We start from the raw sequence: 15175 nt of genomic DNA on the forward strand, positions 1-15175 counted from the left end.
GGTCATTTTAAAGACTCCTCTGTCCATCTCAGGGGAATAGAAGATCCCACACTCACTCACTCATTGGGCATTTGCCGCCTCCCGCTCTCCCCAGGTCCTTCTGCTTTCTAACCAGGATCTCTCTTGCTGCAACTCTCCATGTTGCTTCTCCTTGGAGGACAGAACCCTCCACCCTCCCATGCCTGTTATAGTAACTCCTCAAAGAGTTGAAGGCTGTTAACAAAATCCCTTCTACACACATACACACATGTTCTATTTTTAAATAACGTTTGTTTCTGATTCTAAAAGTCCAGCTGTACCTGATCATTGTAGAAAAATTGGAAATAGACAAGTATAAAGAAGAAAATAAAAATCACTCATAATCCTCCCAGACAGAGAGATAACCACTATCAATGGGGTTTTTTGTTTGTTTGTTTGTTTTTTGTGGTACGCGGGCCTCTCGCTGCCGCGGCCTCTCCCATTGCGGAGCACAGGCTCCGGACGCACAGGCCCAGCGGCCATGGCTCACGGGCCCAGCTGCTCCGTGGCATGTGGGATCCTCCTGGACTGGGGCACGAACCAGTGTCCACTGCGTCGGCAGGCGGACTCTCAACCACTGCGCCACCAGGGAAGCCCTATTAATGGGATTTTTTAATGCATATATATGTAGATTTTTTTTCTGTTATAAAATTGGGATAATGCTGCAAATGTGGCCTTGGGTTGCCCCAAGCCTGGCCCTTGAAATTGGGCCAGCTTCTTTCTTCTGAGGCTCCTCAGGGTCTGCTCTTCCCTTGTAGGCTGCTGTCTCATTTGCTTTTCTCAAGAGGAGGGAAACCATGTTCCATGGATGTGTGTCCACCTTGGTTCATGGGCCCCCGGGAGGCCCAGAGTTTTGACTGTCTCTGAGTGTGTGTGTGTGTGTGTGTGTGTGTGTCAGAGACAGATGGAGATGGAGGGAGAGAGCAAACCTGTCGGTCACTGAGCAGGGGCACCCTAAGGGGAGATCACGAGGGCAGGGTGACAGTCCCCCGTGATCACAGCCCTATTTTGGGCTCTTTGTCTGAGTCAATGAGAGGTATTGAAGGCACCATCAGCTTAGTACAGAGCTCCAGCATGGTGCAGCTGGAGCTCTTCACTAAGCTAATCAATTCCCATAATTTGAGAAAGGCAAACACATTTGCGATTTGCTGCCCATCCTGGGAGGGGCTGCTGAGGACGGGGTTGCCAGCTGAGGCATTGGTGTCAGACCCCAGCTGCCAGCCGGGCCTCCCTTGGTTTGGTGGAATCTCTCAGATTGCACCCACCCTCCCCTTGGCCTGCAGACTAGGGCTTCTCAGAGAGTCTGGAGGTGTCAAAGCTGGAGGGACCTGGGCTTTCACCATCCCACTGCCAGATGGCAGAGACAGGGTACCAGGAAGGGATGGGACACGCCCAGGGCCACACAGACAGCTGGAAGCTGAGCTGGGTCTGGAGCCATGTATCATTTCCCACCTGGCAACTTTCCCTTTCAGGGGTAGACTGAGAAGGCGGGCATGGTGGTGGAGGCGGGGAGGGGCGTGCTAGACAGCTCATCAGGTCCACTTCCTCCTCTTCCATCTCATCCTCTCCAAGATCCTTCCCACCCCAGGCAGGAGAAACCATACTCTCTGCCCTATGCTTACACTGTTTGGTGTCTGACTGTCCTCTGTCCAGGGGAAAGTTCTACCTAATATCAAACCCAGCCTCTTCAGAGATTCCCTTTCCTTCCTTCATTTAACAAATATCTGCTAGGCACTGACGTCCCTCCCCAGAGTATTTTAGGCCACAGGAACACAGCAGGGAACATGACAGCCAAGTCCCTGCTCCCTTGGAGCTCATGTCCACCGAGCTGTGGGGCTCTCACTGGGAGGCAGAATGGGTCACTTAAATCTAGCAAGTACAGCCTGCAGGGCACAGAGTCATACATATGCGACAGGGCTCCACTGCGACTGTCCAGTTACTGTTGCTATGGAGCAAACTAGCCCAACACTTAGTGATGTGTGACAGCTGATATATTATGTTCGTGGATTCTGTGGGTTAGGATAGGGCAGGCACAGGAGAGGGTGGCTTAGCTCGACTCCACAGTACCTGGTCCTCAGCTGGGAAGACTAGAAGGCTGGGGGAAACTTGATGGCAGGGGGCCCAGAATCACTGGAGGCATTTTCATTCATATGCCTGGTGGTTGATGCTGGCTGGCAGCCAGGTTGTCAGCAGGGGCTCCCACATGTGGTCTCTCTGCAGGGGCTAATTTGGGCTTCCTCACAGCATGGTGGTGGGGTTCAAGGATGAGTGTCCCGAGACAGCCAGGTGGAAGCGGCATCTCCCTTTTAGCTAGCCTCAGAAGTCACAGAGCATCACTCTGCTGTGGCCACAGCCCACCCAGATCCAAGGCAAGGAATGCAGACGTTACTTCTTGATGCGAGAAGTCTTAAAGTCACAACATGAGAAGAACATGTGAGGTGGGAGATATAGTGGCCATCTTTGGCAAATACAATGGGCCCCGTGGGTGTTTTAGGAGTTCACAGCCTTTGGGGAGAAGCAGAGTGTTAAAGAATAGTAGCTGTCATTTCCTAAGCACTTAACCTACCAGGCACTGTGGTCAGCCTGCTCTGTATATCATCTAGCAACCTCGATGGTGAGTACTGTTAGCCCCGTTTTGCAGATGGAAAAACTGAGGCTCAGAAATGCTACACTGTCTGCCCTAAGTCATACAGCTGGGATTTGCACCCAAATCTGTCTGCCTCCAAAACCATGGCTCTTAACAATCTGCTACACTGCCTCTCCCTCCCTGTCCCTAAGTAGTTTTTACCCGCAAAGTGTGGTGAGAAGCTTAGACAAGTAGCTTGGGGGTGGGGGGTGCGGGGTGTTCAGATCTGGGAAGGCTTCTTGGCAGAGGTGACACTTGAGCAAGGCCTTGAAAGATGTTTTAAACTTGGACATCTGGGGAAGGGAGTAGCATTCCTGATGGAGTAGCAATGGGATAGAAGGATCACCCAGGGAGTGCTGACATGACTCGGAATCCTGGTCTTAGACCCACTCACACACCAACACATTGTAAACTGTGCCCTGGGCAAGGCAGGCTGAGGCTGGCGGCCAGTGGATGAACTTAGTCCCCAGAAAATAAATGCAAAATTGGCCCCTGTCCCTTTCCACCGTATTACCATCAGCTTCCTCCTTCAGTGGCTGGGAATGGGGTGGAGGTTCCCCCAATCCCCCACCTCCACATGCAGACCTGGGTTTGCCCTTTGGAGATGGGGTGAGTCTGAGCTGCCTCTGGTTCACTCGCACAAGTTTTTGCTAAAGCAAATTGGGCCTCAGTGCAGGTAGCATCCCCTCAGCAGGCTTGTGTTAGGGCCTCAGAAATGGGAAGTTAAATGTTTGCATCTGTAGGAATCTCGAATATTACAGAAGCAGTTCCCACCCCTTCCAGGCCTCTCTCCCTTTCAAGTCTTCCTCTCCCACCCACCCTCGGCACCCCCTCCCTCCTCTTCTGTCCCCTAACTCCACTCTCCTGTCCCTCTCCAGTTTTCATCTTTCTCTGTCTCGCATCTCTCCCAAGTCCTGTCTCTCAGTCTCTGTTTTCCTCCTTCTCCTTGAGCTCTCTCCTTCACTTTCTTTGGGCTGAGGGGAGCCCCCTCTCTTCCCGGACAGACAGTCTAATTGAAATGGAGCATTCTAGAGAATGTTAATAGGAAAGACAGCATTAATTAGCCAGCGCTGGCATAATTAGCTTCCCCTTCTCACTGCCTGGCCTCTAACTGGATAATGAGTCTCTCTCCGTCCAAACAGAGGGCAGGCAGGACAAGGGGACAGGCCATGCCCAGGGATGCCGGAAGGCCTCTTGCCTTTGGACCACCCTGCTGGAGTCCTCAGGCTGCCCTCTCCTGCCAGGCCCTCCTGCTGCTTGTGCCCACGTCTTGGGGAGACAGGTGCCCGGCCTCTGTCTGTGCCTAAAGGTTTGACGTCCCTGGAGCTGCATATTAAGTGATCTGAGCCCGACAAACAGTGGCCACAGCTGCAGTGTCCCAAAGAGGGGGTGGGGAGCTATTGAGAGTTCTTGAGCAGAACTATGACAGGCATCTAGCCCTGGAAGAGCCGCATGGGCACTGGCTGAGCACATTACCATCCCCAGAGAGGAGCAAAGAAATCTGCTCAAGTGATAATATACTCCACAGACTGAAAGTGCTTCCACCCTTGACACGCCCCACAGCCATGTGAGGCAGGAATGGCCACCTCTGTTTTACAGATGAAGACTGAGGTTCAGGATGCAAACTAGGGTCTGACTCCGAAGAGCATGCTCTTTCCCTTCTACCCTGATACTTTTGGATGCCTTTACAGTTGCTCGTTAAATAAAAGTGATTGCAGCAAAGTCACACCTCACATTGGCTTTGAGTTCTAAAATCAGAGGATGCAGCAAAAATTGGGAAATCATACATCGTCAAAATTCCCCTTGAATATCCCTTACACGGGGAGGAATTTCTCTTCTGTTTGCAACTGGGCTGTGATTCTCCTTTCTCTGTGACCTTGAAAGCCCTGATCTAGCTGGGACATGGGCAAATAATAGGATTTTTCTTTCTGTTTTGTACACACGTGGTTGAATTCAGTTAAGTGCCTGCTTGATGCAATTCCATTGTAGTATTTGTCTTGGTTATGAGTGGGCAGGGTTAACGCTCAGGGTGGGCGACTGCAGCTACAGGGCACCATCCTCTCCTTCTCTGCAGCCTGCTGACCCTCTCCCTCTCCTGTAGGCTATGGACCCGGAGGATGACCCCTTGCTGCAGGATGTGTGGCTAGAGGAGGCGCAGGAAGAGGAGGAGGAAGCAACGGGTGAGGCCTTTAGGAGGGCCCAGAAGCCGGGGCCCCAAGCTGGGGCAGGGGGGCAGTGTTGCTGGCGGCACTGGACCTTGCCCTCCCGGCCCCCAGCGTCAGGCTTTTGGAATACACTGGGCTGGGCCTTCACCAATCCGTGCTGTGCTGGGCTAGTGCTCTTCCTCGGCTGCAGCATCCCCATGGCTCTTTCAGCCTTCATGTTCCTCTACTACCCGCCGCTGGACATTGACATCTCCTACAATGCCTTTGAGATCCGCAACCATGAGGCCTCCCAGCGTTTCGACGCCCTCGCGCTGGCGCTCAAATCCCAGTTTGGGTCCTGGGGGCGCAACCGGCGCGACCTGGCCGACTTCACTTCTGAGACGCTCCAACGCCTCATCACAGAGCAGTTGCAGCAGCTACATCCAGGCAATCGCTCACGGCCGGCCACCCGGGCCCCGTACCAGGTCCCTGCCGCGCTGCGGCTTGGCCCAGGACTGTGGGACACCTCCACCGCTCAGAAGCTAGCAGCCAATCGGAGCGGGCGTCTTCGGCGAGCGACTCCACCCCTGGGGAGCCTGGCAGCCAACCAGAGTGAAGCCCAGGTGAACCAGGGGCTGGACAAGAATGGGCGGCGCCAACCCAGCGCCCCTCCCCCCACGGCGGCTGCGGCCAATCAGAGCCGTGCCCGCCACGGCGCCTCGCGTTGGGACTACTCACGCTCCTATGTGAGCGCCAACACCCAGACGCACGCGCACTGGCGCATCGAGCTCATTTTCCTGGCGCGTGGCGACGCAGAGCGCAACATTTTCACGAGTGAGAGGCTGGTCACAATCCACGAGATTGAGCGCAAGATTATGGACCACCCGGGCTTCCGGGAGTTCTGCTGGAAGCCCCATGAAGTGCTGAAAGACCTGCCGCTCGGCTCCTACTCTTACTGCTCCCCGCCCAGCTCGCTCATGACCTACTTCTTTCCCACTGAGAGGGGTGGCAAGATTTACTATGATGGCATGGGCCAGGACCTGGCCGACATCCGGGGTGAGCAGCCCTGGGTGTGGGTGGGGTGGGGCCTGTAGGGACCAGGTCTGAAGGAGGCTGGAGGCGGGGCTTGTAAGGGGTGGAGACTGAGGGTAGGTGGGGCTTGTAAGGGAAGGGGGTGGTTAATGAGGCTGGGAGCGGGGCTTGGAGGTTAAGGGAAGGCTTGATTCTTGACTCAGTACTTTACAGACTGGTCGGAGGATGGGGTCGGAGTTGGCTGTGAGGTGGAGTCAGGCTGGAGCTGAGTGCTGGGCAGGCCTGGGGGCCATCATTGAGGAAGGGCAGGGAGCTGGGGTTGGGTGTAAGATGGGATCTGAGGGAGTTAAGGAAGGTTTGTGTGCACACCTGGATTGAGGGAGACTGGGAGTTATGCTGTGGCCAGAGTTAGGCTTGGGGTGGGGCTTGGGCGTGAGGTTGGTTAGAGGGAAGGTGGGGTGTGGTTACAGAGAACTGGGCATCTGGAGAGAGGCTGGGGTTGCAGGAAGATCAAGGTGCATTAGTTTGAAGTACGTTAGGGATGGGACTTGAGAAAGGATGGGGAGGGGCCAGAGGTTGGCTGTGGAGGCGGGGCTTGGGTTTGCCTTTTAAGGGGCACATGGGCGGGGTTCTAAGCAGGTGGAGGTGGGACTGGGATGGGAAGGAGTTACAGGACTGCAGAGACTGAGCCTTTGAATTAGGTGAGATTCAAGCTGAAATGAAGGTGTAAACTTAGTGGGAGCCGCCTGAGCATATCTGGGGGGCTGCTCCCCTTGGACAGCTGTGATTTCTCTAAACCATCCGTTCTGTTAGAGACAGTTGGAGGTAGCCCAAGCTGGGACAGTTTTCCATTTCCTCAGAAAGGGGGTGAGGTGTTGAGGAAGGCAGGATGACCCTGATGGACGGTTGTTGGGAGCTGACCCACTGAGCTCCTTGGACCCCTTGACCTGTGCCACTGCAGGCTCCCTAGAGCTGGCCATGACTCACCCGGAGTTCTACTGGTATGTGGACGAAGGCCTCTCTGCAGAAAACCTCAAGAGCTCCCTCCTGCGCAGCGAGATCCTCTTTGGAGCACCCCTGCCCAACTACTACTCGGTGGACGATCGCTGGGAGGAGCAGCGGGCTAAGTTTCAGAGCTTTGTGGTCACCTATGTGGCCATGCTGGCCAAGCAGTCCACTAGGTAGGCAGTTCAGCTGCACCCGGTGTGTGCCTGGCCTGTCCTTGTTTGTACCAGGAAAGGGCTGTATTAGCATAGGGAATTGGTTTCCAGGTGGTTCTTTTCTCATAAACCCCAGATCCCCTTACCTGCAACCTTTTCCCTAGGAGATCTTTCTTTTCAGATCAGGGGCAGAGCCAGATACATCCTCATCATCACTCTGACAGATGAAAGGACGCTTTTCCTGATCAGTGCTGATGGTTTAGTGAACATGACAGCTTTGGAGGAACTTCTGCCCTCGAGGTCTTTGGTATTGATTTTCTCCTGAGGTGGTGCTAGAAGGCTTTGTGGAAAGAGTATTGACCAGGGCATAAGGAGTTCCTCTCTGCTTCTACTATCCAGGGAGATAGTGGGCAAGTCACTTCACTTCTCTGGGCCTCTGATACTGGTAAAACGGGGATGATGACTCCTGCTACCCTTCTGCAGTCATTAGGAGGAGACGAACTAAGAGATATGAAAGAGCTTTTGGGCAGTGGGTGCTTTGATCATCCTCCAGCCCTTGGGATGTGTGTCTGAGAATACAAATGGGCCTCTCGCCACCAGGAAAGACCATTGGATAGCTCATCTGTCAGTCCTGCAGGGCAGTAACTCCAGTGCCTCTTGGTCCTCTGCCCTGACAAGTCATCCCCCGGCACAGGAGGAATGAATCTGACTGAAATACCCTCGTTCCTTTATTGAGCAACTACTGTAATAATCAGAGCTAACATTTATTGAGTGCTTACCCTGTGCCACACACTGTTCTGAGCCCCTTATACACACCATAAGCATCTTAAGCATATTAAGTTATTAGGTTATTATGGATAACTTGTGGATTTGTTTCTTTGGTCTGTTCTTTCACTTGGTTTTTGGTCATGTGGTCCTACCTGTGAGTATGCCTGGTAATTTTTACTGAGTGATGAACATTATATATAAAAACATAGAGGTCCAGATGATGTTATTTCTTCCAGAGAAAGTTTATCCTTCCCTCCACTAGGCAGATGGAGTTGTGACTGATCACCTTAAATAATCAGCAGTTACACAAAGTCGAGGCAGGTTTGCAATACTGAAAATTCTCCGCCTACCTCTAGTTTGCCCTTGGTTCTCTAAGATGTTCAACTGAGAGCCTGGAGTATTCTGCAGAGCCCCTTCCCCTGACAGGTTTCAGACCCTAATCTTTGTCTCTCGAAACTGCTAAAAATATCTCTACTCTGGTTTTTCAGAGCCTTTCTGCTTAGCTTTGTAGCCTCATACTCCACACAGCCCCAGTATTTGGCAGAAGTGCTGAGGAAGAAACTGGCTTTATGCTATGCTGGTCTGCAAGTCTCTGCCCAAAGCTCTGCTAGTTTTTCTGACTCCCCGCCTAGATTTTTACCCTCATGCCTGTGTTCAGAATCAGCAAATACCTCTAGGGTAAATGCAGCTGTAGAAGGGAAGCTTACCTTTTGTAGGTTCTTTGCTTTCTGGAGTCTTAGCCCTCTAGTTCTCATTGCTTCAGGAAGTCTCTAATGTCATTAAACAGATGACTTCTCAATTTTATCTGACTTTTTAGTAGTTCTAGGCAAGAATATTGTTCTTGCATGAGCTATTCCTTTCTACTTGAGAGTAAAAGTTTGGGCCCATGTCTTTTTATAGCCAGTATCTAAGACAGGACCTGGAACCTAGAAGGCATTCTATAAAAGCTATACAAATGAATGAATGAATAAACAATTGATTGAACTTTCAGTTTTCTACTCTAATGAAAGATCAATTAATCCATTTAGTTCAACAAAGTAGATAATCCAAAGATCTTTTCTACTTGGTTTTTAAATGTCCTGTTTGGTTTTTTAAACAGCTTTATTGAGGTATAATTGATATACAACCAGTTGCATATACTTAAAGTTTACAATTTGATTAGTTTTGACCCATGTATACACCATGAAACCTTCACCACAATCAAGATAATAAAGAGACCCGTCACCCCCAGAAGTTTATTCATGTCCCCTTGATAATCACTCCATCCTGCCTCACCTTGCCTTCCCACTGCCACCCCAGGACCACTTTCTGTTTTTTATCACTGTATATTCATTTTCATTTTCTAGAGTTTTATATACATGGCATCATATAGTATGCACACTTTTGATTGCTCTCTTTCACTCAGCCTAATTATTTTGAATTGTATTCATGTTGTTGCATGTGTAGATGGTTTATTCTTTGTAAATGCTGAGTAGTATCCATTGTGTGGAGATGCCACCTTTTGTTCATCCACTCAGCTGTTTATGGGTATTTGGGTTGTTTCCAGGTTTGGCTATTGCAGATAGAGCTGCTATGAACAAGCCTTTGTGTGAACAAGTGCTTTCATATGTCTTAGATAAATACCTAGGAGTGAAATGACTAGATCATATGGTAGGTGTGTGTTTAACTTTTTAAGAAACTGTCAAGTTGTTTTCCAGATTGGTTGTACCATTTTGCATTCCCACCCAGTGTATAAGAACTCCAGTTCCTCCACAACCTCTCTAACACTTGGTATGGTCAGTGTAAAAAATTTTAGCCATTCTACTAGGTGTGTGGTGATATCTCATTGCAATTTGAATTTGAATTTCCCTAATTACCAATGATGTTCACATGCTTATTTGACATCCATTTATCTTCATTGGTGACTATTTAGATCTTTTGATCACTTTAAAACTGGTTTTACATTTAGATCTGTGATATTCCATTTTTAATTAATCTTTGTATATATGCAAGGCATACACTATAAACACTTTGTATATATTGTAACATGCCGATATTTATTTATTATTTTTATATGACTGTCCAGTTGTTCCAGCATCATTTGTTGAAAAGATCATTCTTTCTTCACTGAATTGCCTTTGCATCTTGGACAAAAATCTTTTGTCCGTATATACGTGAGTTTGTTTCTGGATGCTCTGCTCTGTTCCATTGATCTATTTTTTATTTGCACACCAGTATTACACTGTCTTGATTATGGTGGCTTTATACCATGTCTTGTCCAAGTGTTAGTCTTCCAGCTTTGTTGTTCTTTTTCAAAGTTGTTTTAGTTATTCTAGGTCCTTCGCATTTCCCTATGAACTTTAGAATCAGCTTGTCCATTTCTCCAAATAAAAGTCTGCTGGGATCTTGATTATGATTGTGTCAAATACACAGGTCAGTTTGAGGGGAACTGACATCTTAACAATATTAGTCTTATGACTAATGAATGTGGTGTATATGATGTCTTCTGTCAGATTTATCCCTATTTCATATCCTTATGCTATTGTAAATGGTATTTTTTAAAAAATTTCATTTGAAAAGTGTTAGTTGCTAGCATATAGAAATATAATTGACTTTGGGTTCTGCAACCTTGCTAAGCTCCCTTATAAGTTCTAGAAGATTTTTGGTAGATTACATTTGATTTTCTACATAGTTAATTATGTCTTTTGCTAATAAAGACAGTTTTACTTCTTGCTTTCCAATTTGGATGCCTTTTATTTCTTTCTCTTGCCTGAATGCACTGGCTAGAACATCCAGTACAATGTTGAATAAGTGATGAGAATGGAGAACCCTGTATTATCCCTGACCGGATTATGTAGGTTTTTTGTACATGTCCTTTGTCAGGTTAAGGAAGTTCCCTTCTATTCCTAATTTACTGGTGTCTTTTTTTTTTTAATCAGTAAGGAATATTCAGTTTTCTCAAATGTTTTTTCTGCATCTAGAGAGAGATCATACAGTATTTCTTTTTTAGTTTAATATGGTGAATTATGTTGATTGAGTTTTTAATTTTAAGCCATCCTTGCATTCTTAGGGTAAATCCCCCTTGGTCATGATCTATCATCCTTTTTATATAGTGTTAGATTCTATTTGTATTCTTTGTTCATTGGTATATGTTCATGACGGATACTAGGCTGTAGTTTTCTTGTAATATCTCTGTTTGATTTTGGTATCAAAATGTTTTACAGAATGAGGTGGAAAGTATTCTCCTCTCTTCAGCTGTCTGGAGAGTTTGTATAGAACTGGTATTATTCTTCCTCAAACGTTTGATAGAATTCACCAATGAAACTGTCTGGATCTGGAGTTTTCTTTATGGGAATGTTTTAACTACAAATTCAATTCTTAAGTATACATATAGGGCTATTAAAGTTATTTCTATATTCTTGCACAAGCTTTGGTAGTATATTTCATTAAAATGTCAAAGTGATTCATAATATTCCCTTATTATCTTTGAATATTTATAAAAACTGTAGTGATGTCCCTTCTTTCATGTGTGTTTTATCTCCTTTTTTCGTGATCAGTCTGGCTAGAAGTTTATCAATCTCATTGATCTTCTCAAAGAACTAGCTGTTGGTTTCATTGATTTTTCTTTAGTATCTTTCTGTTTGTTTATTTATATATTTATGCTCTGATCTTCATTATTTCCTTTCTTACACCTACTTTATATATAATTTCCTCTTGTTCTTCTTTCTTGCAGTAGAAACTGAGGTCATTGATTTGAAAGCTTTCTCCTTTTCTAATATGGGTGTTTATTGCTATAGAATTACCTTTGAGCATTGTTTTAGCTCATCTCACACTTTTTGACATATGCTTTCATTTTCATTCAATTCAGAATACTTTCAGTTTTCCCTTTTGATCTCTTCTTTGACCCTTGTATTATTTAAAAATGTGTTAGTCTCCAAATATTTATGAATTTCCCAGATAGTGTTTTGTTGCTCATTTTGAATTTAATTCTATCATGGTCAGAGAACATGCTTTGTATGACTTAGGTTATTCTAAATTTATTGAGTTTTGTTTTATGGTCCAGAGTATGGTCTGTCTTGCTAAATGTTCCCTGTGCACTTGAAAAGAATGTATATTTTGCTGTTGTTCGGTGGCGTATTCTATAAAAGTCAATTAAGTCAAGTTGGTTGATTATGTTGTTCAAGTCTTCTATATCCTTACTGATCTTCTGTCTAATTGTTCTGGCAATCATTGAGAAAAGGGGTTTTGAAATGTTCAACTATAATTGCAGGTTTGTCTATTTCTTTTTTTATTTCTATCAGTTTTTGCTTCATGTATTTTAAAGCTCTGTTGTTAGGTCCAAAGCATGTAGTATTGTATTCTTTTAATGAACTGAGCCCTTTATCATTTTTAAATTACTTTCTTTATCCCTAGTAGTATTCTTTGCTCTGAAATTGATTTCATTTGTTACTAATGTAACCACTCCAGCTTTCTTTTGATTCATGTCAGCGTGGTATATTTTTTTCTGCACTTTTGTTTTTAACCATTTGTGTCTATATTTAAAGTGAGTTTCTTGTAGGCAGCTGGGTCTTGATTTTTTAAAATCTAATCTGACTGTCTCTGCCTTTTAATTGGGGTGTTTAGACCATTTACAGTTAATGCATTGTTAATATGGTTAGACCTAAGACTATTTTATTTTATTCTCTTTGTCCCATATATTCTCAGTTCCCTTTTTCCTCTCTTCTGCCTTCTTTTAGACTGAGAATTTTTTATTCCATTTTATTTCCTTTGTTGTTTTTTTAGCTCTAAATATTTAGTTTAGTGGTTGCTTTAAGGTTTATAGTATACATCGTTAAATTATCAGTGTATCTTCAAATGATGTTAAACCACTTCATGTATAGTGTATACTATATATGAATAGTATACCACCATTTCCTTCTTCCTGGCCTTTATGCTATTGTTGTCATATATTTTATGTTCATATATGTTATAAACCCCATGCCACATTATTATTATTTCTGTTTAAACAGTCAGTTATCTTTTTAAAAGATTTTAAGAATAAGAAAATAAGAATAAGAGTAAGAATTTTCATAAGAATAAGAAAATTTTGTACATTTATTCATGTTGTTACCATTTCCAGTCCTTTTTATTCCTTTGTGTAGATGTATATTTCCATCTGTAATCATTTTCCTTCTGCCTGAAGGACTTCCTTTAACATATCTTGTAGTGCAGGTGTACTGGAGATGAATTCTTTCAGCTTTTTAAAAAATTTATTTATTTTTGGCTGCGTTGGGTCTTAGTTGCTGTGTGCGGGCTTTCTCTAGTTGTGGCAAGTGAGGGCTATTCTTCATTGCGGTGCACAGGCTTCTCATTGCGGTGGCTTCTCTTGTTGCAGAGCACAGGCTCTAGGTGTGCAGGCTTCAGTAGTTGTGGCATGCAGGCTCAGTAGTTGTGGCTCCCGGGCTCTAGAGTGCGGGCTCAGTAGTTGTGGCGCACGGGCTTAGTTGCTCCACGGCATGTGGGATCTTCCAGGACCAGGGCCCGAACCTGTGTACCCTGCATCGACAGGCAGATTCTTAACCACCGTGCCACCAGGGAAGCCCCCTTTCAGCTTTTGTATACTGAAAAAGTCTTTATCTTGCCTTTGTTTTTGAAATATATTTTTCAAGATACAGAATTCTGGGTATAGAATTCTGGGTTGACTTTTTCCCCAGTTGGTAAAGGACCTTGCTCCATCATCTTCTCACTTGCATTGTTTCTGAAGAGAAATCTGCTGTTATCCTTATTTTTGTTCCTCTGTGTGTAATGCATCTTTTTCCTCAGGCTGCTTTTAAGATTTTATCTTGGTCACTGATTTTGAGCAATTTGATTATGATGTGCATTGTTGTTGTTTTATTCATGGTTTTGGGGGGCTTGGGGTCCATTGCTTGAGCCTTTTGAATCAGTGGGTTTATAGTTTTCATCAAGTTTGGAAAACTTTCAGCCTCTTTTGAGAAGTCACTAACCCATATATTAGGCTGCAGTGAAGCCTGGAAACTCTCTCAAGCCAGTAAGTCAGGGTAAGCATAGGGTCCATTTTGCTTCTCACCTCTCAGAGATCACCATTCTTTGTTACCTCATGTCTCATGTATTTTCTTATGGTTTTCACTAGGTTCACTGGGAAGGTAAATCTAGATTTCACCTTGTTACTCCATCTTGGCCAGAAGCAGATCTCACTCCTGTTTGTATTTTAAAACCCAACTCGACCGGCTTGGTGAAGTTTTTCTTATTAAGAACAACTGCTGTTAAATGCACACTAGCGGTGTAAAACAGTATCTGGAAGCTGGTTTGAATTTAGAATTTTGCTGTGGATAATTGAGAATTGGAAGGTGACATAGAATTTGGCTATAATTGATTATTATTTGTGTAGAGCAGTGGCCTCAACCTCACTGATAATTCAGTCCCACCCCAGACATTCTGATTTCATTTGTCTAGAGTATGGCTTGGACATCAGGATTTTTGGAAGTCCCCCAGGTGATCTTAATGTACAGCCAAGGTAAAGAGACACTGGTGAGGTGGATGGCTCCCAGACCTCCTCTAGCTCTGATCCACTCCGTCTTTCCTCTCTCTGTGTCCTCCCTCCTTCAGCAAAGTGCAGGTTCTGTATGGGGGGACGGACCTCTTTGATTACGAGGTTCGCAGAACCTTCAACAATGACATGCTCCTGGCCTTCATCAGCAGCAGCTGCATTGCCGCCCTCGTCTACATTCTCACCTCCTGCTCAGGTAGGGTTTCTTCAAAAGCCCCGCGTGGAGCCAGCCCCTTCTCTTCTTCCAGTGTGCTTCTCTCTGGACAAAGCCTTCCTGCTCAGGAATGCCAGAAATGGTCTTGAATCCACTATGTCAGAACTGGTGGGGGGAGGGGTGCTCAGACATCACCTTCTAACCCCAGGCAGGTAGACTGAGGTTCAGAGGCAGGTTGGGCCATGCCCAAGGGCCCCCATCCCCATGACCTCCCACAGTTGAACGTGTTTCCCTTTGACCCTCTTTTTCTTGCCGATAAACTTGCTGATAAGTTTTGGGGAGTCTGGAGTATCGGACACCTTATGAATTATTCTGTAGGCTGTTCTATAGTCCCAGTCAGCTGCCCTTAGTCCCCCAGTTTACTTTTCCACCACCATCTCCCCATATACCCTAGCTGCTTCTTTCTGCATATACAGTAGGTACTCTCGGTTGCTCAAGTGAATGAGAGATTGGTCATACCTTCAAAAATGGAAAAGGCATTCATTCATCCATGTAACAGGTATTAATTGGGCACCAACTATGTGCCAGATGCTCTAAGGTGCCAGGGATCCAGACACATGGTGAACATCACAGACACACTTCCTACCCCATGGGGTGACAGATGTAAATATATAATAATTCCCCACTAGCACTTGAGACAAGTTCTGCAAAGATGAACCTACTCAAAAATGGCTTCATTTGCCCCTC

At 45.9% G+C, this 15175-nt stretch overlaps 1 protein-coding gene across 1 annotated transcript in view; it reads left to right on the forward strand.

Moving 5' to 3' along the window:
• The first annotated feature begins 4748 nt into the window (after positions 1 to 4748).
• Positions 4749 to 15175, forward strand: part of DISP3 (dispatched RND transporter family member 3) — a 30093-nt gene continuing 19666 nt past the window's right edge. Inside the window, exons 1-3 of the mRNA XM_060014275.1 lie at positions 4749 to 5844; positions 6782 to 7001; positions 14334 to 14470. Of these exons, the coding sequence (XP_059870258.1) occupies positions 4749 to 5844; positions 6782 to 7001; positions 14334 to 14470 (1453 nt within the window). The remainder of the gene's footprint in view (positions 5845 to 6781; positions 7002 to 14333; positions 14471 to 15175) is intronic.

The sequence above is a fragment of the Delphinus delphis genome, chromosome 1 (assembly GCF_949987515.2).
Source record: "Delphinus delphis chromosome 1, mDelDel1.2, whole genome shotgun sequence".
Lineage (NCBI taxonomy): Eukaryota > Metazoa > Chordata > Mammalia > Artiodactyla > Delphinidae > Delphinus > Delphinus delphis.